The sequence below is a fragment of the Eulemur rufifrons genome, chromosome 15 (genome assembly GCF_041146395.1).
Source record: "Eulemur rufifrons isolate Redbay chromosome 15, OSU_ERuf_1, whole genome shotgun sequence".
Taxonomy (NCBI): Eukaryota; Metazoa; Chordata; class Mammalia; order Primates; family Lemuridae; genus Eulemur; species Eulemur rufifrons.
This window is the reverse complement of record NC_090997.1, coordinates 42,545,986-42,570,960: the sequence shown is the minus strand read 5'-3', so window position 1 is coordinate 42,570,960 and position 24,975 is coordinate 42,545,986. Positions and strand designations below refer to the sequence as shown.

Below are 24,975 nucleotides of genomic sequence, written 5' to 3'. Positions count from 1 at the left end.
AGGCCCCGAGGATGGAGCTGTTACAGGCTGTTGAAATCCTCAGTTCTTGTCTTCTCGAGATTGAAGAATAAAAGCAAGAGACACTTTTGAAGCAGCAAGCAGCAAACTTTATTATTAATAAAGCAAAAGGTCACTCTGAAAGGGGTTAGCGGTTTCTGTAGTGTAGTGGCTATCATGTTCGCCTCACTCTTAAAAGGGTTAAGGGTGGGCACACGTCCTAGTGGACAGTGGCACTGTGGTCTCCCTGGGTCTCTCTTTGTTTTCCTGTCTGGCCTCCGTCATCTCCTTTTTTTTTTTTTTTACCAATGGGGATGTTGTCTTCTTCCTGCCATTGAGGGTTGCGGGGGAGGGGGGTAGTTTTTCACCTTACATGGTTAGGCCGGGATGTGTTGTGGGGTCCAAAGCCCCTGGGGGTGGGGGGGCAAGCTGTAACGTGTAATGTGCCCTGTGTCCTTCCTGTTATGTTTCTTGTGACAGTTGTAGCTACCCTTTATCTTGTTACTGTTGCAGTATGTCCTCTTACTCCGGCACCCATTGGTGTACTTTGCTTGTTGCTTGCTTTCCTATTTTCTCTGCTCATGTCTCCCTTTTCTTACGCTAACATTCTGTGACACCGACAGCGACCCCCGTATCTTGCAGTTTGTCTCCTTATCCAGTATCCCTTTTGCTCACGCGGCCGCTCCGTACTTCCTCTGCCGTGTCTCACCTTCCCGCCTGTGCTAGCACAGCCACGAGTCGCACAAGCATACTTGCAGGCCTTGCAACCTAACAGTTTTCCCAGCTGAATTTTTAAATTTCGTGGGACTGGTGACTCTTTTTTTCTTCCATGTTCTCCTGTTTGAGTGGGAATACTGTTGACCCTTGAACAATATGGGTTTGAACTATGCAGGTCCGCTTACAAACAGATTTTTTTTTTCAAAGAAACATGGATCTAAAATACAGTATTCCAGGGTTGCAAAACTCAAATATATGAAGGGCCAACTTTTCATGTATGCAGGTTCCCCATGACCAACTTTGGGACTTGAGTATGCAAGGATTTTGATATATTTGGGGGTGGTGGTCCTGGAACCAGTGCCCCACATGTACCAAGGGACAACTGTATTTGTAAGTAGTATCTGATGCTTGTATTCTGTAGCCCATGGCACAGCAGCGTGATCACAGATACACCTACCCAGAAACACACAGAAGGTACCTCCCCTCACTCAGCTGACAACCTTCCTCATATATCTTGGGGATGGGAGTGCCATGCGAGGTACCATGGATGGGTACTCATTCTCAGGTAGGGCAGGGCTGTCCCCAGGTTTGAGCATGCATGGTTACAGGTCCTCAGAAGAGCTGTTTCAGCACAACCCAGCAGAAATGTTGGCCACAGTGACTACGTAAGATGAGTTTCCTGACATCCTGGTCAACACTCCAAGCCCCTGACTAAAGCTTGGTTCAGTTAAGGGTGAAGTGGAAGGTGCCGAGAATGGAAAGAGCCTACAAGAGCTAGGAGGCAATGCCCTTGTTTATACTGCTTTGTGTATGTCTCAGCCTCATTTGGATGCAAAGTCATAAATTTACAAAATGTTAGAGCTGGATGCATCACTCCAGACACATCACTTTACAGTTAAAAATGTGGCAGCCAGACAGGCAGAGCAACTTGCACAGGGCCCAGCACGGCAGGCAGCAGGGCCAGATCAGGACATGGGAGGCCAACCCTCACTCGAGAATGCCGAAAATGAATATTTGGCCAAGTTTTTCAACAAGGAAGATGAGACAGTATGCATACGAATCCCCTCAAAGCCTCAAATGTGTTAAAAAGCAAAAGAACACTTGGCTTAATCAGCTCTCTTCTAAGGGGGCTCTCTTCTCTGTCTCTCTGTCTCTACCTCTCTCTGTGTCTGTCTTTCTCTCCCTCACCCACCACACACACCATTTTGGTGGATGGAAATTTCATGCTATACCAAAACAGAATCCACGTGGATCTCTGGGTAGACACTTTTCAGAGCATGTTTCTCAATCTAGGTCTTTGTGTGATGTCTGGGAAAGTGGCTTATTTTCGAGAACAATAGGTGGTTCCGAAATCAGAAGATCGTCCTCCCCAAAGGAGGAGTTCTGGTCCGTATTCACAAAGTTGGGGATGTCAAACTTCATGAGCCTGTTCAGCTCCTCCTCTGGCTGCCCGCTGCTTCTGATGGTTTCCTGGAGTTGGACGTCACTGCTGAGGCTTGTGGTCTGGTGGCAAGCTCTGGCCCTGTCCGAGTGTTCCACTTCATTGATGTAGCAGTGAAAGAGAGACCTGGACTCCTCATTGCCCTGGCGAGAAAACACCTTATCCGGCTCCAGAGGTCTTCCAAAGTCTGATACAAAGCTGTTCATTCTGAATCTCTTCTCTGAAGACTCTGCATTGCTATAGACGAAAGGAAAACAAAAGATTGCTTACGGTTCAGCTCGTTCACCTGCACAATCATGGTTTTCTGCATGTGGGGCAGGCCAGCACATTTCCGCTAGATGCCTATTGAGTGTAAGTCTTTTTAAGGCATGCAGACAACATGAGAAAGGAGAGCCATCCCATTTCTGAACATGTGCAGATAAACTCTAGGCAAAAGCTTCATGATAAGGGCCCCTGGATCGTCCCCAAGACAGACATCTTGCTGAGGAATTCCCCAGTATTCTGAAGATACACCAGCATTTTTCAATGGGATTCTTGGATCATGGGGATCAGAATTACTTGAAGCACCTCTTAAAATGCAGATTTCTGGGTAGCAGACCCTCAGAATCTCTCTGAAGTTAGGCTTGGTAATCTGTATTGTCACAGAATCTCCAAGTGCCATTACTCATACTAAAGTCTAGAACCACTGGCCTACATCCTGCTGGCCTGAAAACAGCAATACTATCTCATACGGGTGCATTAAATATTTATCAAAACACTGTAATATCCATTTATCTCACTTGATTCTCAAAACTGAACAGTGCAATCACTTAGGGCAATAATTGCTGTGCCCGTTTTACAAATCTATAAACTGAAGCAAGGAGCAGTCAAAACTTCCCACTTGAGATGCACAACCAGTTTGTGATACGAGTGGGAATAAAATCTAGGATCCTAAATCCCTGTTTCATTTAGCGTGTAACAAATTAGCAGTTCAGTGGTAATAATGAGTGAATAATGAGTAAACTAACTCTTAATTAGTCTTACAAGTGCATGAAAGAAAGAGCATGGGGAAGTTGAAAAACCTGATACCTCATCTACTTTCATCACCGACCTTTCCAGACTGATGTAAGGGTTGCTCATGCCCAGCCAGTGACTCCTTAAGGGCAAGAATCATGAGTGAACATGTTGGCAAATCCAGAAGAGAATTTGACAAAAGTCAGTCTCCAGTGTCTGTGTTCAATGAACATGTCATCTTCTCAAAGCTTCCAGTTTTTAAATCTCTTCCTTCCCAACCCATCTCTCAGGACGAAGCACTTATACCAAATTCTTATGGGGCAGTGGAGCACAGATTTAATTTACAGGCCTGGAAAATCTGATCATATAACACTAACCTCCAAATTATCAAAATCACCTGGATTTCAGAAGTCAGCAAGCCTAGAAAGTCTGCAATCCAGCTAGCTGAAGGACTTTTGTAACAGATTGATCTCCTAGCATGGTTACCTGGATGATAAGGCAAGGAATTCCTCCAAGAAGCCTGAATTTTTCCTTTCCATAATAAGCCTGATTAATAACTTTCATTGCCCGCTAAACACATGCATTGTGAAGATCAAGGGCTCACACAAGAATTCAATATTCACTATGTCATGTATTCAGAATTCAGAGAAAAATCACTTTAGAGAGACTCTGAGGACTTGTGCCCTATTGCAAATTTAAATGGTTTTCCTCTTTGTCTTTCTATAAATGACTTTCCCCCCACTTATCACTTCACTTGGGTTTAAAAGATGTTTGAGAACAGAGATGAGTGTGCCAGCAATCTGTGACCTAATAAGCTAAAATGTCACCTAGGAAAAAGAGGAGCTTAAAGTGTTTGGAAAAAGCCATGATGATTTCTGGGGCCCACACCATTCCCTGATTCCAGGGCTAAGAAGCTCTGAGTAATAGCTTTCCCGACTGCCTGGGGCACCAGCTGAGTATGACAGCAGACCCAGAAACACAGCTGCGTGCAGTGGCTCTTCCATAACACAGCTACGTTTCCTCAGAATTAAGAATTGGATACACTGACCACTCCTGCTAGGGAGCTAAGGTACAGGAGACCAAGAAAGTTTTGCTCCTTTCCAGGACAGAGCCAGGATAGTAGACATTAAAGCCCCTCTGAGATGCCTTCCCTGCCCCTCACCCCTGAGGCTAAACTGGGGCTCCCATGGCCACCCCACTTCCTGCTAGCTTTGTCCCAGTGATCTCTTGGTGCGACAACAGTGTGATGTGTCTGTTTCTCCCTCCCTGAGAGCAGCAAAAAGTTTACTTTTGTATTCTTGGCGTCCAGTAAATCCTCATTACGTTGTCCTTTCATTTCTCCTTTCTTTCCTTGACTAATAAACTAAAGGATCTATATGTTCTGAAAGTTGTGAGAATGAAAATGGAGTCACTTATGTTAAAAAAGGAAAAATCCCTGACAAATAGAGCCAGGTAAGGCCATGAAGACAGGGTTCTCACACACCAATGCTGGATACCAACAACTGTCACAAAAGACTGCAAAAACCACAACCTTGCACAAAGGCCATCACAACCTCGCACACACACAAAATCTCTGGGAAGACATATGTCCAGCAACTGCCTGCCCAACCTAGGACTGGTGCTACCTTTGTTTTTGACTCTTGTAGCCAAGGATAATTATCTGAAAACAATATGTAATCCTCTTCAATTTCCTTTAAAACCTTTGTCTTCCTTTACTTCCCAGAATATGCAGGTGAGTTTACTATGGTATGAGTATTCCCATTGCAATGCTCTATTCCCAAATAAATATCATTTTTTTAGAGAGCCTCTTTCTGTTTGTTATTTAGGTTAACAATGTGAAAAACTGTGGTCACGGACACCACTTGCTTCAATTCAGTTACTATTAATTCCATCACTGGGTAAAATTTACATATAGTATATATAAATGTTAAATGCATAGCATAGATCTTAAGTATAAAACTCCATGAGTTTTTATTAATCTATACACCCATGTAACCACTACCCCAATCAAGATGTAGAACATTTATTTCCTTTATCCTAGAAAATTTCCTTCCATTCAATTTCTACCCCTCTTTAGGAAACACTGCTCTGATTTCTTTTCCATGGCTTAGTTTTGCCTGTTCTTGAACTTCCAGTCAATTGCACCTCCTGTAGGAAATCTATTTTGATTTCTATCACCACAGATTAGTTTAGCCTATTCTTGAAATTTATATAAATAGAATCATACAATATATAGCCTTTTGTACCTGGCTTCTTTTGCTCAGCATAATGTTTTTGAGATTTATCCATGTAGTTGCATATAATAATAGCTTGTCCTTTTTCTTGTTCAGTAACAGTCCATTGTATAACTATACTACAATCTGTTTATTCATTCTCCAATTGAAGGGTATTTGGGTTGTTTCCACCTTGGAGCTGTTGTGAGTAAAGCTTCTATGAACATTGTTGAAAAGTCTCTTTGTGAATATATGTTTGTATTGCTCTTGGATAAATACCTAAGAGTAGAATTTCTGGGTCATATAGTAGATCTATCCTTAACTTTATAAGAAACTGCAAAAAAATTCTCCAAAGTGGTTATACCATTTTATAATCCCACCACAATGTATGAGAAACAGTTTTTCTACCTCTCTCTTAGCCCACTTTGTGTTGCTATAAAAGAACACCTGACACTGGGGAATTTATAAAAAAGTTTATCTAGGTGATGGTTTTGTAGGCTGAGAAGTTCAAGGGCATGGCCCTGGCTTCTGGCAAGGGTTTTCATGCTGCATCACAACATGGAGAAAGTCAAAAGGAAAGTGGATCTGTGCAAAGAGAGGGAAGACTGAGGGGTGTCCTGCATTTATAGCAACTCCTACTTGTGGGAATGAATCCGTTCCCCAGAGAAATAATACAGTCCTGAGAGAGCAAGAACGCACTCACTATTGCAAGAACAGTACCAAGCCATTCATGAGGGATCTGCTCCTAAAACTCAAAGACCTCCCCCTAGGTCCCACCTCCCAACACTGCCACATTGGGGATCAAATTTCAACATGAGCCTTCCTGGGGACAAACAAACCATATCCAAGCCATAGCAACCTCCTTGTCAACATTTGGTGTTATCAGTCTTTTAAATGTTAGCCATTTTAATGGCATCTCATTATGTTTTTTGTTTGTTTGTTTGTTTGAGACAGAGTCTCACTCTGTTGCCCTGGGTAGAGTACAGTGGCATCATCATAGCTTACCGCAACCTCAAACTCCTGGGCTCAAGTGATCCTCTCGCCTTAGCCTCCTGAGTAGCTGGGACTACAGTCGCATGCCACCATGCCTGGCTGATTTTTTTCTATTTTTGGTAGAGACAGGGTATTGCGGAGGCTGGTCTTGAACTCCTGACCTCAAGCTATCCTCCTGCCTTGACCTCCCAGAGTGCTAGGATTACAGGCATGAGCCCACCGTGGCCTCGTTGTGATTTTAATGTGCATTGCTTTGATGTGAAATATTGCTGAGCATCTTTTCATGTTTGTATTGGCTATCTGTTTCTTTTTCTTTTTCTTTTCTTTTCTTTTCTTTTCAGACAGGGGACAGGCTCTCCTACTGTTGCCCAGGCAGGGGTGCAGTGGCTGGATCATAGCTCACTGCAGCCTCAGACTCCTGGGCTCAAGTGATTCTCCTATCTCAGTTTCCCCAGTAGTGAGTGGGGGAAAACTACAGGCACATGCCACTTTGCCTGGCTAATATTTTTATTTTTTGTAGTGACAGGATCTTGCTATTTACTCAGGTTGGTCTCAAACTCTTGGGCTCAAGCAGTCCTCTCACCTTGGCCTCCCAAGGTGCTGGGATTACAGGCATGAGCCACCACGCCCAGCCTGGTTTATTTTCTTTCATGAAGTGTCTGTAGGAGTCTTTTGTCAATCTAAAGAATCAAGTTGTTTTTTGTTATTGACTTGTAGAAGTTTTGTAATATATTCTGAATATAAGTTATTTGTCAGTTATACAAATACAAACATTTGATCTGTGTGACTTGGCATTTTCATTTTCTCAAAGATCTTTTTTTTTTTTTTTTTTTTTTTGAGACAGAGTCTCACTCTGTTGCCCAGGCTAGAGTGAGTGCCGTGGCTTCAGCCTAGCTCACAGCAACCTCAAACTCCTAAGCTCAAGCAATCCTCCTGTCTCAGCCTCCCGAGTAGCTGGGACTACAGGCATGCACCACCATGCCCGGCTAATTTTTTCTATATATATTTTTAGCTGTCCATATAATTTCTTTCTATTTTTAGTAGAGATGAGGTCTCGCTCTTGCTCAGGCTGGTCTCGAACTCCTGAGCTCAAACGATCCACCCACCTCGGCCTCCCAGAGTGCTAGGATTACAGGCGTGAGCCACCGCGCCCGGCCTCAAAGATCTTTTGATGAGCCGAAATTCTAAATTTCAATTAAGTTCAGTTTATCAACTTTTTTCTTTTATGTTTAGTGCTTTTTATATCCCCTCTAAGAAATAATTGCCTATGCCTGGGCAACATAGTGAAACTCTATTTCTACAAAAAAAAAAAAAAAATTTTAAATTAGCTGGGTGCAGTGGCATGTGTCTATAGTCCCAGCTACTCACCAGGCTGAGGCAAGAGGATGGCTTGATCCCAGGAGTTCGAGGTTATAGTGAGCTCTGATTGTACCACTGCACACTAGTCTGGGTGACAGAGTGAGATCTCATCTCTAAGAAAAAAAGAAAAAGAAAAAAAATTGCCTAACCTAAAGTCATGAAGATATTCTCCTATGCTTTCTTCTAGAACTATGCTGTCCAATGCAATATATTATACATGTGTGGCTATTTCAATTTAAATTAATTAAAATTAAGTAAAATTCAAAATTTGATTTCTCATATTACACACATTGAGAGTGCTCAATAGCCACATATGGCTAGTGGCTACCTAATTGGATGGCACAGAAACATACCCATCAACACAGAAAGCTCTTTTGGCTAGTGTAGTCCTAGGAGCTTTTTACTTTAAGGAAATGATCCACATTGAGATAGGGGTCCAGGTTCATTTTTTCCCTTATGTTTATGCTGTCATTCCAGCACCGTTGTTAAAAAAGACTTTCTTTTTGATTGACATGATATAAAAATCATTGTATTACTACATACCAGTAATGAAAAAGTAACTCCAAAATAACATTAAAAAATAGAATACTTAAGAATAAAGTTGGCCGGGCGCGGTGGCTCACGCCTGTAATCCTAGCACTCTGGGAGGCCGAGGTGGGCGGATCGTTTGAGCTCAGGAGTTCGAGACCAGCCTGAGCAAGAGCGAGACCCCATCTCTACTAAAAAAATAGAAAGAAATTATATGGACAGCTAAAAAAAATATATATATAGAAAAAATTAGCCGGGCATGGTGGTGCATGCCTGTAGTCCCAGCTACTCGGGAGGCTGAGACAGGAGGATCGCTTGAGCTCAGGAGTTTGAGGTTGCTGTGAGCTAGGCTGACGCCACGGCACTCACTCTAGCCTGGGCAACAGAGTGAGACTCTGTCTCAAAAAAAAAAAAAAAAAAAAAAGAATAAAGTTAACAAAGCATGTGCAAGTCTTGTACTCTGAAATTTTCAAAAAATTACAAAGGAAAATTAAAGAAGACCTAAGGATATGGAGAGACAGAGCATGCCTATGGATTGGAAGGCTTCAGGTATGAAGTCATACAGTCACAGACATAAGCTAGTGCACTTTCCTTATTTCAAGAGCCAAAAGCCCTTTGGTTTTTGTCTGTTTATGTTCATTCTCTAGTGTCTTCCCACAGTTGTTTTTATATTCTGTCCAGATTTTATCTGCAAGGTTACCTGCAACAAGCTACGCTGCCATTACTGGAAGTGAAACCCACTTGCCTAATTCCTCTTGGCTTTTTATGAATCATCTATGGTGCCACCTCCTGTAAGAAGCTCTCCTGTATCATCCTAACTTTTTAAAAACCATAACTATCTATTCTGATAGAGCCCTGAACACTGAAACCCTTTTTTTCCCACTTATTTGTTGTGATAATTTGTACCCTTCACTTTCAGCTTGCTATAAGAAATGCAACTTGGACTTAACCTATTGACTGTGGTATCACTGAACTCCACCAGCCAGAATACAAAGACTGTTCGGAATGTTCTGATCTGATTCTCAGCCTTTTCTTCATCTCACCACAGGTTACATCATGTCTTTTCTGTACCTGTGAAATTCTCTGTACCTGAGCAGAGCACATCTAACACAAGGACCCAGCCAGGCTGCTGACACCCACACAGTAATTGGCATTTACTCCTCATGACACCTCCCTGCTCAAACACTTTCATCACCTCCCCCAAATCTGCCTGATATTCCCGACCCCCGCTCTCATATTACCTGTCCTTTCCAGGGTTCCTCTCCCCGCAGTCCCTTCGCCAACCATACAGTCCAGCCACCCGGTACCTGGCTGGCCCCAGGGCACTCAGGACTGTCTCTCTCTGTGCCTTTGCTCATACTGTTCCTTCTACCTGATAGGCCCCTCCACCCCTCTGTCTGTCAAAATCAAATACCTTCAATGTCCAACTCCGGTGTCACTGCCTCCATGTAGACTCTCTGATCTGTTGACAAGAAGAATCTGTCCCTCCTCCGTGCCCATGCCTGCTCTTACAGGATGCATCCTTTTCCGCCTTGTGTCAGAGCCATTTGTGTGCGGCCTTTTCTCTCCTATATGCCAGTGTGCTGTATTTTGCTCACCTCTGCATCCCTCAAAGGGCTTGCAGTAATTAGACCTCAATGAGCACTTTATGAAACACTGTGTACTGAACAGCTGTATCTGTGGGCTCGTCCAGAGCTCTGATTCCTAGCAGAGGCACAGTCACCCCAGTGTTTGGTGTACTCCTTCTTCTGTGACCTGAAAAACCAGTCAAGTCAAGAGGATAGACTCCTCCCACCTCCACTTGCAGAGAGACAACACAGGTAATGCTCTGTGGCATTCCACTAGGGATTTTCCAGATTTATGATGAGTTTTTACAAATGAAGTGCCTGCTGCTGTGCCAAGAGTCTTAGCAAGCTGACAACTGTCCTCAAGTTTGCCCCACTCATGAAAAGTGGTAGGCAGACCAGCATGTGGGCACCCGGCATTTACAGCAGTCATTTCCAGTGGGCTTTTAAAGATGTGTAAGCTAAACAAGACCTACTAAGAGGGAAAGCTTCTATGATTAATAACCAGTGAGATAATAATAACCACCACCAACATTTATAAAGCCATAGCCTATACCAAGAGCTTTACATCAGATAATAGGCCCTAACAGAAGCACTGGCCAAACTCTTCTGTGTGGAAATGCCATTTGGTTACTTTCATTGGAAGTAGTGACACGCCAGAAATGTGTTAGTTTAACTGGGGAGGGAAGATTCCACTACCTTAAAACTACCCTCAGCACAGTCCTGGGCAAGCTGTAGCTGTACATTCAGTAAAAATAACACCGGAACAAAGGTTTATAGACTGAACCAGATACACAAAATAGCCAGAACTTCTACCTATTCATGGCGGTGGACCTCTCAGAATGACAGGACTCTCTCAGGAACCACTTACCACATCTGCACTTTGCCAGCTAGTTCCCGTGGCTATGATCATTATGAAAGATTTTGAACACTGACATTTTCTCGCTATTAGCTTTTAGTTCCATGTACCCATCCTTTAATGAGTGCCCTATTCGGGTAAATTGCTATTCAAGGTAAAGTGTGATTCCCACTTTTACAAGGTCATGAGCAATCCTACAGTGGCCCCTAAATGAAGAACATTCCCACCTGGACAAGGTGCACTTAGCAAAAGCTACAAAGCGGGGTATGTAATGTATATAAGGTCTGGGACTTGATCATTTTTTTTAAGAAGTCCAAAATATTCAACATAAAAATGGGATCCAAGCCTTTCCCATTACTCTCCACCAGGCAGATTTATGATAATGGGGCTATCATGCTTTAACAAGACAGCATACAGAGTAAATGACTCCTTAGCTGAGAAAGCAGGAGGAAATGGTTCTTTTATCTTCGTTGTCCATAAAGAACCCAGATAAGAGCTTTTTCCTCCCACACAACAGCAAATATTCCATGGAAAAAATAATCCCTATCAAAGCTGCTTCTTAGGCCTAAAAGCTTTTAAGAGAGGTGATGTCAGCTTTATAGCGGTCTTTCTCCCTCTGCAGTACACCTTCCCAGCTCTCACCAATGTCTTGCTCGCCAGTGCGGAAGGTGACCCTCCCGGGGACAGCCAGGTGGGCGCGGCTGGCTCCGACCAATGAGCTGTGGGGGGAAGGGCTGTGCACCACTTCCGGGCTGGAGAAGAGAAGGGCTGGCTGGGGTCTCCAGGTGTGCTCCTCCCCTATGGCAGCGGCCCAGGAGGCTGAGCAGTAGAGACAGTGCCACTCTAATTGGAGAAGCTTCTGTCTGCCCCTTGCCACCCACAGCAGACATGTAGTTTGACCAACAAATAAACCATGGTTGTGTTATACTGAGCTTTGAGGAGTTACCTGTCACTGTCTCATAGCCTCGCCTAGCCTGACTGCTACGCAGTCCCTCCCTTTACAGAAGCCACGGAGTAGTGATTCCAGAATGGAAGTTCTTATCCTAACACCATCCCCAGTTGAAAACTCAGAGGGAAAACAATGCCTGTTTTATTGTAGTGTCCTTGGCTCCGTGCAGTTGAACGGACCTCAATTCCTGCCATCCAATACTATTAAAGAAAAGTCCAGCCACGGATGGCAAATATATGTTCTCTCTCAGGTAAACTGTGATTTCTGGCAGCGGCCTGAAGCTCTGTTTTGAAAATGATTCTGAGGCAAGGTCTTGGCTATGCAGGGAAGAGGACAGTCGATTGGTAATGTCCGTTGTGTGTATGGGCACAGTGAGTAGGGGCGGGGCGGTGGTACCTGCCAGCTTGTGTCTTACTACTGTCCCAGGGATGCTCATACTCTTTCTATGTGTTAGCACTTGGCCCTGCCCTGAGATGCCTCGATGGAGAAAAAAATTAAAATAAGTGGTAGATTTAGCACTAGTCAATTCTGAGCTTTTGGACTCGATCAGGCATCTTAACCAGACTGTTAGAGTTGTACATTACAAAAGAATACTGCCTGATACCCTACACGAGCAAGTAATGTTTCTTTGTGACAAACCACCAGAGAGCCGGACATGTAATGCAGTCAGAATTCAGACATGTTGGTCCTGACCCATCACCAGGATTTTCTACTTAGCTGTTTTTCTAGGCTCATCTTACTGTTCCCTGCAAGACACAGACACGCTGAAGCTGGAGCAGAATGAGGCAACGTTTTTTCCAGTGTGGATAAAAGGCTATTCGTGGGAGGATGGGTTCCTTTTTCTCCTCCCTCCCACTGTCTACACAGACCCTTCAGCTTGCACCAGTGACTGGCCTTTACTGAGGGACACTGTGAGCCCAGCTTTGCAAGCAGCTCCACAGCCTGCTCGCTCTTCTCATTTCATCTTTACAATAATCCTAGGAGGCACATACTATTTTATTTTTATATATAAGGAGTCTCAAGCATCGACAGGTTAAGAATTCAGCCCAATGTCTCAATAAGTAAACCTGGAAATGTCTGACTCCAGAGTCCATGCTTGGCCCAGCATGTGACAAAAGAAAATAAATATGGCTGCGTGCTAACATCTTTGGTTCAATAGAAGGAAGAGATTAAAAATTACCAATCTGAAATAGTTTAGCATAGTGGTTAACAATGGAATTTCAGTGCCAAAGAGACTTTAGTTTGAGGCCTGGCTCTATAGTTGTTTCAACCCATGAGACTGCAGACAAGTGACTCAGTTTCACTTTTCTCATCTGTAAAGTAGGAACACTTATGAAACTTACTTCATCCTGTGAGAGCATAGTGAGATTATACCTACAAAGTGACACTGGCATAGGGTAAACACTCAAAAAAATGGCTGTTATCCTTCTCAATGATGTATCATCCTCCCCCCAACTCCTATTTATCACAAACTTAAAATTGATTGTTTTCTATTAAAGTTAGCTATATGGAAAAAACAATGTGCACTTTAAGAGAAAATTCCTTCCAAATAAATGTACAGCTTGCTAAGATCTAAATGTCTTTTCAATGGATTCATTTGAGGGTTTTTCCACATGTCTGATTCTTTCAGTTTTCTACTGTGATATACTGCAACCAAATGCCATATTTTACACTGCCTAAGATTGGGCACCGAAGCATTTAAAGTGTGGTCCTGAGGCTGATCCATTATTTTATTAAAAGGCAAAAAATTCAGAGTTTCTCCTTAATCTTGATAGAAGCACACAGGGTGACAAAGACCCCTGTTCTGTGATTGAGCATTGTTTAGAACTGCCATCAAGAAGAAAGATCGTCTAGCGACAGGAGTGAGCTGACAACTAGAAGGCTAGAAATGCAAGTCATAGCTACCTAGGGTCACCATGACACCTCATGGAGGTGGATTAGTCAGGGTTCTCCAGAGAAAAACAACCAACGTGACGTGTGTGTGTGTGTGTGTGCGCACGTGCATGCATGTGTAAAGAGAGAGGTTTATTTTAAGGAATTGATTTACTCAATTTTGGAGGCTGGCAAGTCCAAAATCTACAGAGTAGGCCAGCAGGCTGGAGATGCAGGGACAAGTTGCAGTTCCAGTCCAAAGGCAGTCTGCTGGCAGAATTCCTTTTTGCTTGGGGAGGTCAGTCTTTGTTCTCTTAAGTCCTTCAACTGAATTGGATGAGGCCCACTTACACTGTGGAGGGTAGTCTGCTTAACTCAAAGTATACTGATTTAAATGTTAACCTTATCTAAAAAATAGCTTCATAGAAACATCTAGAATGATGTTTGACCCAATATATGGGTACCATGGCCTAGTTTGATAGACGCACAAAATTAGTCATCACAGGAAGTCATATTCTATTTTGTGCTAGAGTGTTCCCATCCATAACATCACCTGCCTTCTCATACATCCATCTCAATAACCCTGCAAAACTCATCTGTCCCTCTGAGGAAAAGGAAACTAACAGAGTGGTATTATTCCCTAACCACTCTGAAATGTGCCCTAATCTGGGTTTATTCTCAGCTTTCATTTCTACTCTTGCAATCCACACCCTATTTCCAAATTCCCTGGACCAATGTAATAGAAGCAAAGGCACATGTGGATATTTATAAGGACATGAAGAGAGAAAAGGGAACGTGCATGTCTTTTTAGTGGCTGCTAAAGAGACTCTCAGCCGTATGTCTCCATATGCTTCAATAAAATAGTACTTTCCTTTCATTTAAAATGTTTGTGTTTAAGTTTTTTTTTCCGGCCCCTGATGTCTGGAAATAGCTGCGTGAAGAACAGAACTGTCCCCTTTGCCCAGGCGTTTGTTATAGTTCAATGCAGGCTGAAGAATGAACAGACACTGGAGACTGTGTGAGGAGACACGATCATGGAGTGCTGGGCCAGGCTGCCAGGGTAAATGCCATACGGAATGTAAAGCTGTTGGGATCTCTTCGTTTGCTCTCCTGGCTCCCTCCCCGTCCCCGTCCTGCTCTGTGCTCTGGGAAACTGGCCTTGGATGGAGCCTCTGGCTGCAGGTTGTGTTCGAGCTCAGCCGTGGAGAGCAAAGGGGAGAGACGGGGAGGAGGGGAAGAGTGAGGTTCTTTATTTTGAGGCTCCTTCCCTAAGAAGCCACACTGGACTAGCTGTGTCCCTCCATCCAAGGTCACAGCCCCTCTCAGCTGACTCCTGGGTTCCCGTAACCACCCAGCTTGAGACCTAGGGCGGTAACTGCGCCTCAGTGTTGCCAGCCCTGGGGTCCTGCACTCTTCCCTGTCCATGACTCCTAAGTAGCCCCTTTATCAAAAGCTCTTTTAATTAGCAATATGAATGTGGGGTTTGTTGCCTGCTGGGACCAAGTAATAAGGTATTCAACATATTCTATTTTCCCTTTTGTTGAAGAGTTGATATAAAATATATATATATGTATCTCCTCTGAGACATTTCTGAATTTTTTACAAACCATAACTGAACAAATGCTGATGTTACTGAACGTTCTTTAACACATTAACTGCCGGCCGGGCGCGGTGGCTCACGCCTGTAATCCTAGCACTCTGGGAGGCCGAGGTGGGCGGATTGTTTGAGCTCAGGAGTTCGAGACCAGCCTGAGCAAGAGCGAGACCCCATCTCTACTAAAAATAGAAAGAAATTATATGGACAGCTAAAAATATATATAGAAAAAATTAGCCGGGCATGGTGGTGCATGCCTGTAGTCCCAGCTACTCGGGAGGCTACTCGGGAGGCTGAGACAGGAGGATCCCTTGAGCTCAGGAGTTTGAGGTTGCTGTGAGCTAGGCTGACGCCACAGCACTCACTCTAGCCTGGGCAACAGAGTGAGACTCTGTCTCAAAAAAATAAATAAATAAATAAACAAACAAAAAAAACCCACATTAATTGCCATGCGAGTTGTATTTAACTCAGCCTAGTTTTGAACCTGGGGCCGCGTGAAGCAAAATCCTGCAGTTGTTCATGAAAATCTTACTTGTTGATGTTCTTATTGTTACAATTAATATTGACAATTTAATTCTAAAAACATAGATTGCATTGCATATAACTCACACACAGAAAACAATAAAAAATAACAAATTAGAAAAGATCATTTTGTTTTAATAAAACACTGTGGCCCCAGGGGAAAATGTTTTTTTCCTAGTGTGGCAATCAATGTGTTAAACATCCATGGAGTAATTTCCTCCAGAAATCCAAAGCCCAACACCAGTGTTCTTTGCCATGTTATGAGAATTTTGTAATCCGCAGAGTTTCCCTTTTATCCTAGTTTCAAGAAAACTCAGTGTTGAACTCGGTGATCATTGTCACTAATTAATTTAGCTCAGTGTGCAGTAATAATTATGTCTCTGCTTCTCAAAATATTTTTTAAAACTAGTTTTCATCCTATTTTTGCCATTGTCTTTTCCACTGTTTTTAATCTGGCACATAATCTAAATCCTTTTGAGAATAGGAGAAAATATGTCCTAATTAAAATATATTACAACATAAAAATCAGGCCTGGACCAGCATTAAGACTGAAGGAAAGGACCAAGAAATCCGATTTTATAAGAGTCAAATTGAAAATAAGCCCCAGAAGCAGGAGGCAAAAAGCCAGGAGGAAAGTGGGATTCCACCCACAGGCACCCAGGTCTGAGCTGCAAACCCACAACCGGCCCCTTCTCTCCACCACTGGAAGCAGCCCTAGCCCTGGGCAGTAGTTTCTGTTTCCTCAGCTCCATGTGGGGCTTCACAGGCCTTCAGGAACAGCCAGACTTACTCTTGGTGTGGGGCTCCTGTCTTGGTCAGCAAGGTCAGCACAAAAAACATAAAGATCACGAAGACAGCAAGACCAACCCAGAATCCAATCACAATGGAATCTGCAAGACAGTTAATACCAGTATTAGTATTTCACAACAGATTAAAACTTGAACATTCAAGGAATCAGAACTTTTTGGAGAGGCTTTGGTATGTGAAACATGAGAGGAAATCAACGGTCTGATCCCCAGTTGGCTGGGGACGGATGAGACAGTGGAGAATGAGGGAGAGGGTAGAGTCTCCAGCTGTCCTCCAGGTTTCTGTCTCAGATAACACGAAGTGATGTGGGCCTGATTAACTCTCGGATTCCACATCCTAACGAAGGAACCTAGCACAGAACAGTCATCTAGGTTCTCATCCTCAAGATTCCACTGAAGTGTCTTACATTAGAAAATACAATTTTTAGCAGAGACTACCATCGGAAGCTAAAAATGAATTCTGATTCCAACTAAGTTTTAAAAGAAAAACTGCAGACAAATTAAATTTAACAGAGACTGACTGGGCAAGAAAAAAGAAAAACAATGATTCTCAAACAAGGCAGTGCCCAGAAACAGAACAGATTCAGAGAGACCCCAGGGCTACCTCCTGGTCGCTTAAGATTTATGGGCAGAAAAAGGTAAGTGACATACAGATATCAGAAGTGCGGCACACAAACAGCCGGATTGGTTACAGCTGGGGGTTGCTGTGTTGGACATGATTTGAACAGCTGGCCGCCTGTGAGTGGCCGAAGTCTGGCAGCTGTGATTGGCCAAGACTCAACTATTGTTACGGAAGCAGTCTCCTAAGTTAGGTTGGCAGTGGCTTACCTACTAAGTTAAGTTGTGGTTTGTAGGTAAGAACTCAAGTATGGAAGTACAGAGGCCTTCGTGGGCCAAATTTTAGTTTAGGAACCCAATCTAGTTAGCAACTCACTTTAGTTAGCAACCCAACTTTGCATTTTCGCCTAAATTCACAATGGAATATTCTGGGCCCTCTTCACTTACTGCAGAGAACATACAAACAGCCTCCTGAGTGCTCTCTCTGCCTTCTGCTCTTGTCTGTGCTTTGCGTCTGCACACACCTGCTTTACCACAGCGCTGACGATATTGCTCTTTCATGAAAAACTCTCTAACAAATATAGACCTGACCCACTTTTCCAAATTAAAAGAGAGGGCCTATGTAAAGCACTCCCAGGTGCCGGCTATTGTCATTAGAGTTATCATTTTCCTTCCAATTTACCCCACTTTAAAACCCATGTGTTTCCAATCAAACTAGGGGCCACGTGTGCTCCTGTATTTACCTTAACTCTCAGCCACAGCAGCGAGCGAGCACCCACACATTTACAGAGGCCCTTCCCTCTACCTGGCTAGAAAAACTTTTCCCAGCTTGGAGCTACGGAAAGTCTAGCCATCCTTCACACCATCTCCTGCACAAAGCCTCACCGAACTTCCCTCACTGCTGCGCTTCCCTCTCCTTTGAACTCCAAGACACTTTGAGCCCTGCAGGCTGTTCTGTGTCCTATCTTGGGTAACAGCTGCAAGTGTGTATCTCTGGGACAGGGATTAGACGAGATTGCCTACAGAACCTGGCACACGCGCAGTAAGGGCTCAGATCTCGGGGGCAGCAGAGTTAAATCGTTCCTCATTTTCTGATCTATACTAAGAAGCTTACTTATGCGAGAATATAGTATGGATGCTTAGCAATTTTCTAAAAATAAACAATTGGAGCTGACACATTAAGTATGTTTAAATGCAAAACATTATTCTAATTAATTTGTATATATATATATATGTATAGCACTTTTTCTAAAATGAAGAATCAGATTAACAATCTACTCTGCATAATTCATACTTGCACCCTGCATATACTATCGCCTAGAGGTTAGCAACGTTTACTCAGCACTCTGCAAAACTGATGTGTCTTCCCTAGGGTCTTAACCTTAAGTGCCCCAGAAACAGAAATTGCAGACGTTGCCTTTTAATATAGTGGAGATGAGGCATAAAAAAGTACCCAAGGACAAGTACCCAAAAACACATGTACTCAAGTGCAACTAACATGGAACAATAAAATCTCAATTATCTGGGCATGGGCTGTGAAGAAACATTGCACAGATAAATAACAGTTCTGCACACTGTACTTTATCAACTGCCTGAACAGCAAAAGCAAATCCTAAAATTACACACCAATGTCATACTCAAGGCCTTGATTTAGAATTTAGTCATGTGGATTGACATTTTTCAAATGTCAATTTTTCTGTTCACGAGTTCTCACGAGGACACTTTCACACTGCGAATGGTGGACCCATCTCTTGAGGAGGAGGAGGGGGTGCCTTTAACTGAGCCAGCCCTTCCCTCCACCCTTCTGGTGCCCCAGGGAGCTCATGGAAAAGCAGCAATAATGTGGGGTGTGGGCGGGTCACAGCCCTCAGAGAAGTCGGGGGAGGCAGAGTTGGGGGGAGAGGGGCTGGGGTTAGAAGTTGAGAATCTCCATGAGCTGACAGCATTTCCAAATAGTTCCTTGATGATGTGGCATCTACGTTTCCCATGGCAGTATGCTTTAAGTACTTTTGCTTATTCATATTCCCTTTGAACAAAATTCTGCTTCTTTAAATTATATCTACTAATTTCCCCCTACCTCATCCTCTGCCCTTCGACCCAGTTCCAGGGCACTTTCTCACCCTGAGCCCCTTATCGGGAACATCAGAGATCCCCATCTCATCCCAGGAATACCCAAACTCTCCTGCAGTTCTATTTACATGCCAAGTTTCATGGGCATAGGCACGGCAGTAAGATGGGAAAAACAGATCCTCCAGTCTTCCCCAAAGCATCCTTTCTGGGGAAGAAGTCAGAATATAAGTTATATAGAGTGAGGCTCCAAACAGCTAAGGAAACCAAGAGGAGTGTTCCAAAGGGTTCCTACCACAGCCAAGCAGCCACGCTCGGTCCTGTCCACTCAGTGAGCTACTTGGAGACTACGAGTGGGTAGAACAAATTGCCCAGGGAGATTCCAAATGGAATGTGTCATAATAAAATTAACTCCCCTTACCCTGACCTGTAATGAAAGGAAAGGAACAAGGGAGCTGAGAGTGGACATGATCTTTTTCTTTTCCAATTTGGGGTAGGACTAGAGCAAGACCCCATCCCAGTCCCCCTCCTCTCCACCTCCCAAGGATAAATTGTGACCTTTCCATTTCATAGTTATATAAAAAACAAGGGTTAATACTTCATTTGAAAGAGAGATTTCAGGACACCAGAGCAGCACTGTCCTCATACCACTTCTGGTTCCTAAGGCAGTAGGGTCAGTTTTATGATAGAAATTCCTGGCAAGGAGCAACAGTGATGTGCCCACACTTGTCTCTACTGTGCTCCAGATGACACTGTTACTCCACGCTCTAGCTCTGCTTCTCATCCTGATGCAGCGGCTTCTTGCTGACTCACCCATGCATGTATCTGGTATTAGCTGCACGTTATCATATTAAAAAAGCATGGGATTCAGCCACCACTGATGGCTCAGAATAAGAGGATGCTCCTTCAGTCTTTCCTTAACACAGCAGCCAGAGTGGTCCTGCTAAAATGTAAGTGTCCACTCACTGACTTATAGGCTTTTGCTTCTGCTTCTCTAAGAGCATCCTGTCTCACTCAGCCATGCCCTTCATAAATGATCCATATCTGTCTTTCCCTTTATGGCAAAACTCTTGAGAGATCTGCCTCTGCCTCCAATCCCTCCCCTCTAGTTTTTTCTTGAACTGATTCCATCAGCCTTTCACCCCGCCACTCCACTAACAACATTGCTTTTAAGACCATTCCCAGTAACTTCTACATTATAAATCCAATGGTCATGTCCCCAACTAACTTGACCTCATAGCAGCATTTGACACAGACCATCTGTGAAGTCCCTTTCCAGTTGGCTTCCAGAAAACCACAATTGCCCAGTTTGCTTTCTACTTTCTGTACATTCCTCTCAGGCTCCTTTGCTGCTTCCTACTCAGTCCTCCAACTTCTAAATGCAAGTGTGCCTGGGGCTCAGCTCTCAGACCCTTCAGTCTTCTATCTACGCTCACTTATCCAGTCTCTTGGCTTTGAACACACACCATTCGTGGGCTGAACCATCCAAGAGGACCTCCCCTCCCAGGTCCTCTTGGATGTCTCATGGGTGTCTCCAGTGACAGATCCAAATCTGAGCTCCTGAGATTCCTCTCTGAAACCTCCTCTCCCATACTCTTCCCTAGGTCAGTTAAAGGAAACTCCATCCTGCCAGTTACTCAGGTCACAAATGTTCAAATCACCCTTGACTCTTTCTCTTACATCCCATTGCCAACCCACTGACAAATCTTCTGAGATCTGTCTTTTAAGATATCCAGAGTTTATGCACTCCTCACCACTTCACTTGCCCCACCCAATCCAAGCCACCACCATCAGCTGCCTGGACTGTGGCAATAGCCTCCTGACCATCTCTGCTTCCAATCTCATCCCTTTCATTCTCCAGCTGCAGTGGGATCCTGTTGAAACCTAAGTCAGATGCCACTCCTCTGCTCCAAACCCTCAAATGACTTCTGGAGTAAAAAGCCAAAGTCCTTAGCATGACCTCTCAGGACCCCCATACCCTGGTCCCCACAACTTCTCTAACCTTGTCTGCTGCTGCTCTGCCTGTTCTCACTCCCCCAGTGCTGTGCTGGTCTCCTTGCTGTTCCTTGCATGTTCGCCCATTCCTGCCATGGAGCCTTTCCTAGAATGTTCTTCCCCCAGATATTTAAAGCTCTCTCTCTTCCTTCAGGTCTTTTCTCAAATCTCTCCTTATCAGTCAGGCATTCCCGTGGCCACTCTCTCTATTCTTCACCTCCACACTCCACATCCCCTCTCCCCAATCTATTCACCCTTTTTTATTGCCATCTGACATAGTTTGTTTATTTAACTTATTCATTGTCTGTCTCTCTCACTAGAATGCAAGCTCTATAGCAGGAAATATTTTTGTCTTTTCTGTTCACTGTTTTATCTCTAGTGCCTAAAACAGTGCTGTATATAACAGGTGCTCAATAAATACATGTTGCATGAATGAATGAATAAATAAATTTCCACTCTGCTGATGCCAAATGTATATCAGAGATACAAGGGCTGTACGGAAAGTAGCCGGACATTGTTAACGTAACGAGAACATATTCCGTGGCTGGATTCTTTCCAGACAGCCCTGGTATATCCACTTTTGACACATCATAAGGTTTAATTCTGGATTCAAAACTGAGGGCCAAAGGAGACTTCACGATGACCATCAGAGGTTGTTTCTCAGATGAAAGACCCTTTAAAGGTAGGAATCCTAATTTCAGCAGGCAGAGGAGCTTAGTCTAACTAAAGATCCATCACAGGGAAAGCAAAGCAAATGGTGGTAACTTTTATGGTCATTCCTATCCTCCTTGCTAAGTGCTTCCCCTTGAAACGTCCTGCCTCTATTCTTCTGAACCGCTACCTAATTGGCTTCCTATTTTGCACATCAAAACAAGAGTCAGAATCACAGCCTATTGTACCAATAATTACCATAGTTGACTTAACTTTTCATTTTCATGTATATCTGGAAGTTTTTGTTTGTTTTTTTGGTTTTTGTACTCTATGTAACTCATAAAATGTCAGGATCCTGAAACTAAGGGCCCCTACTTTAATCAGATCTTTTATATTAGATCAGTAAGTACCCAAGGATTGGTCCTTTTTGTTTCTTTCTTGATGTAAACATTACAACTAACAAAGGCCATCCTTATTAATGGTATAACAGGTAAAATAAGCATGTAACGTGTCACACCTCTTCCTATGCTTTGCAGGAAATTTTCCAGCTATAATCATTTCTAGACTGTAGTATGCTCAAAAAAGATTTTCCTCAGCTGTCTCTGGAAATGTACCCATGAAAATTATAGCAGCAGGCCTGTCTTCTGTGCCCCTTAGACTAAGGCAAAGAGACAGGAGCAAAGTGACACAAAAATAAAGTTGATGTCACCAAGCAGTAAAAGCCTACATTACAGGGAAATATATGGCAATTTTCCCAGTCGTTTTGATTTCCATTATTATTTATAACAAGTAAGTGTCCCTACATAAAGGTTATCCCAGAAAAACAACAGAGTAAAGAATTTAAGTAAATTAAGGAGGGGATTTCACACGCAGACTGTAACAGCCTTCTGTCGGATAATCAATGACAGCATTCCCTAATGGATTCCGTGTGCTTTTTTTTCCCCATAAAGAAATACTGAACAGATGTCAATAAAGGATTGAGGGAAAGCATTTAATTACTACTACTCACTTTAGGAGTAAAAGATATGTGGTTTAGTTAATGATTTTTGCTTAGGGAACGAAAATAGAAAGCTCTTCTTGCAAGGGAGCACCAATTGGGTGTAAGGGATCGTAAATGCCAAGACAGGTCAGAGCAGAAGCAGCCAGGAAATGATTAAAGGGACAAAAGCATCTTCTTGGCTACATTTGCATCTCTGATTCTAATCTCTCTTATATTTCCTGATGTGTCCCACTAATCTGGACCAGTTACGAACCTAAAAATTTTATAGTGCTGTGGGTATTCACTCGGAAACACGTGAATATGTCAGGGATGTTTATGGGGTAACCATGACAGGCCCTGGAACGGGGCAGCAGTTCCCGCTGACAATGTCAACTCTACTTCATGAAACAAGGATGCTTCACGCTGGCCTGGCCAGCATTCAGTTATGATCGCAGTTGAAGAGTATCCTTTCACAGAATTACATTTCCTGGCTCTGTGATGGATCATTAATCACCCCAATAACACAAAACCCAATTCCTGCCTATAATACGGAGTTAGGAATGAGCGCAGGCTATTCTCATCTGTCATGATGAACACACACTGATAGACTGAAAGGATGCTGTTCACTATGTGTTACAGAAGAAGATTCTTCAAAGAATAGTTTTAGATTCTATTTTGGTACACATTTTTGATAGCTCAAACATTAACAGTTTGGGGGAGCTGGAATGGTTGAAGCTTTTTAAAAAGTTTCAATCTGAGATTGACACTGATTCATGTTCCCCAAGTAGAAGGGAATCTTTTAAGTTCATCAATCAGAACCACCAGGGCCCTCATGGAATACCATCCTTGAGCAATCAGCCTATGCGTGGAGAGGGTGTTTCGTTGGGGGTTGGAGGTAGAAGACCCAGTTCTGTAAGAAGATAGACTATTCCAGAGAACTAATCACTGGGGATTTCACAGGTTGAGACAAATACATATTATGCTCACAATAGGGAGTTATATAAGACTTACATTTATGAGCCTTCAGTCCTTCAAAGGAAACTGGTCCGATCTCATAGTACTCATATTCCCAGGTGTAATCAGAATTAGATGCAGATTCCTGGGAGGTTCTGTTAGAAATTAACCTCTGGGCAGACATCTCCACCCTGCATAAGTGGAGAAAGGCAAGTGCAGAACCCGTTAATTCATCCACAACTGCACAGACACCCTCATTACTCCTGACCACACTCGGGAGTTAAGTGGCAAAGGCCTCAAAGAGGTCCCACCCCACAGGCCAGGGAGAGGTTCTCACCAGCTGCCCACACCTCATATCACGTGGCCAATATTTCCCCTTATCTTTCCACTACACTGGAATATATTTGAAGTCAGATACCATATATTTTTTGTGAACTTAACCCAAGGCCTGGCATATAACCAACTTTCAATAACTGATAAAGGAAAGAAGGGAAGGAGGGAGAGAGTATGTCAAAATCTCTGAGCTTACAACTTCAGCCTCATTGCCTGTGCCTGCATGAATAGGTAAAGAGCCTACAGAAAATCAATACAATAGTACCAGGAATGAACCAGCTCAGTGTGTATCACTGTGCACCTACTATGCCGCCACAAAGATGTGCAACCCAAGTGTGAAGACAAAAGCGAAGTGGACTACAAAAGTCGCATAATGGGAAAAGACCCTCAATAGAAGTCCACAATTTACCCACTGCTTACTCCTAAAATTTATCATATTTTCAAGGCTTCCCAAATATCTTCTTTGTTAACTATGACTACTTTAGACTAGAAAATTCTGACTGCTTTGGGAGAAGATGCTACACTGTGCAGCGCAGATGCCAAAGGTGACGAGTCAGCCCAGCCTGTGTTCAGTTACTGAATTGCGGCATCTGCTGTGTGGAAGGTGCTGCACTCTGTGGTTGTGCAGATAGACACAGACCGGCACCCCACAGACCTTCCCTTATCGTGGGGAAAGGGAGACAGATTGACATTAACAATAACAGAAGGAGAAATCTAATGCAAGCTCAGCTGAAACCAACATTAGCTGAGCAGGCACTACCCCTGGGCCCCCAGGAGCTCTCTGAAGTTCCCTCTCTCCCACCCACCACAGCAGAATCACCCAGCACCATCTCTAGGGCACAACCCTCAGGGAAGCTGAGGGAAAATCACCGCCACCCTTCTGCCCCAAGGCATGAGTCTCACCTTTCCCTCATCCCTTCGTCCCCAACCCCAGACACAGACCCCATCGAAGGAGACTCCAACCCCACGTCATCATACTGTTCAAAGTGCATGGCAGTGTCAGGAACGGAGGTGTGACGCTGAGGGCCCA

General features: G+C 43.6%; 1 protein-coding gene across 1 annotated transcript; it reads right to left on the bottom strand.

The window, feature by feature from the left end:
* Positions 1 to 1,998: 1,998 nt before the first annotated feature.
* Positions 1,999 to 23,796, bottom strand: MRAP2 (melanocortin 2 receptor accessory protein 2). The gene is made up of 3 exons (XM_069488862.1): positions 23,670 to 23,796; positions 16,393 to 16,492; positions 1,999 to 2,392 (listed from the first exon to the last, which is right to left on the bottom strand). Exons 1-3 carry the CDS (start codon positions 23,794 to 23,796, stop codon positions 1,999 to 2,001), a joined length of 621 nt encoding a protein of 206 aa, XP_069344963.1.
* Positions 23,797 to 24,975: the final 1,179 nt, after the last annotated feature.

Coding starts and splice junctions, on each gene's coding strand:
- MRAP2 (XM_069488862.1), bottom strand. CDS start 23,796: ATGTCTGCCCAGAGGTTAATTTCTAACAGAACCTCCCAGGAATCTGCA. Junction 16,493..23,669: donor AGGACTGAAGGCTCATAAAT/GTAAGTCTTATA, acceptor ACTGTCTTGCAG/ATTCCATTGTGATTGGATTC. Junction 2,393..16,392: donor ACAGGAGCCCCACACCAAGA/GTAAGTCTGGCT, acceptor TTTCGTCTATAG/CAATGCAGAGTCTTCAGAGA.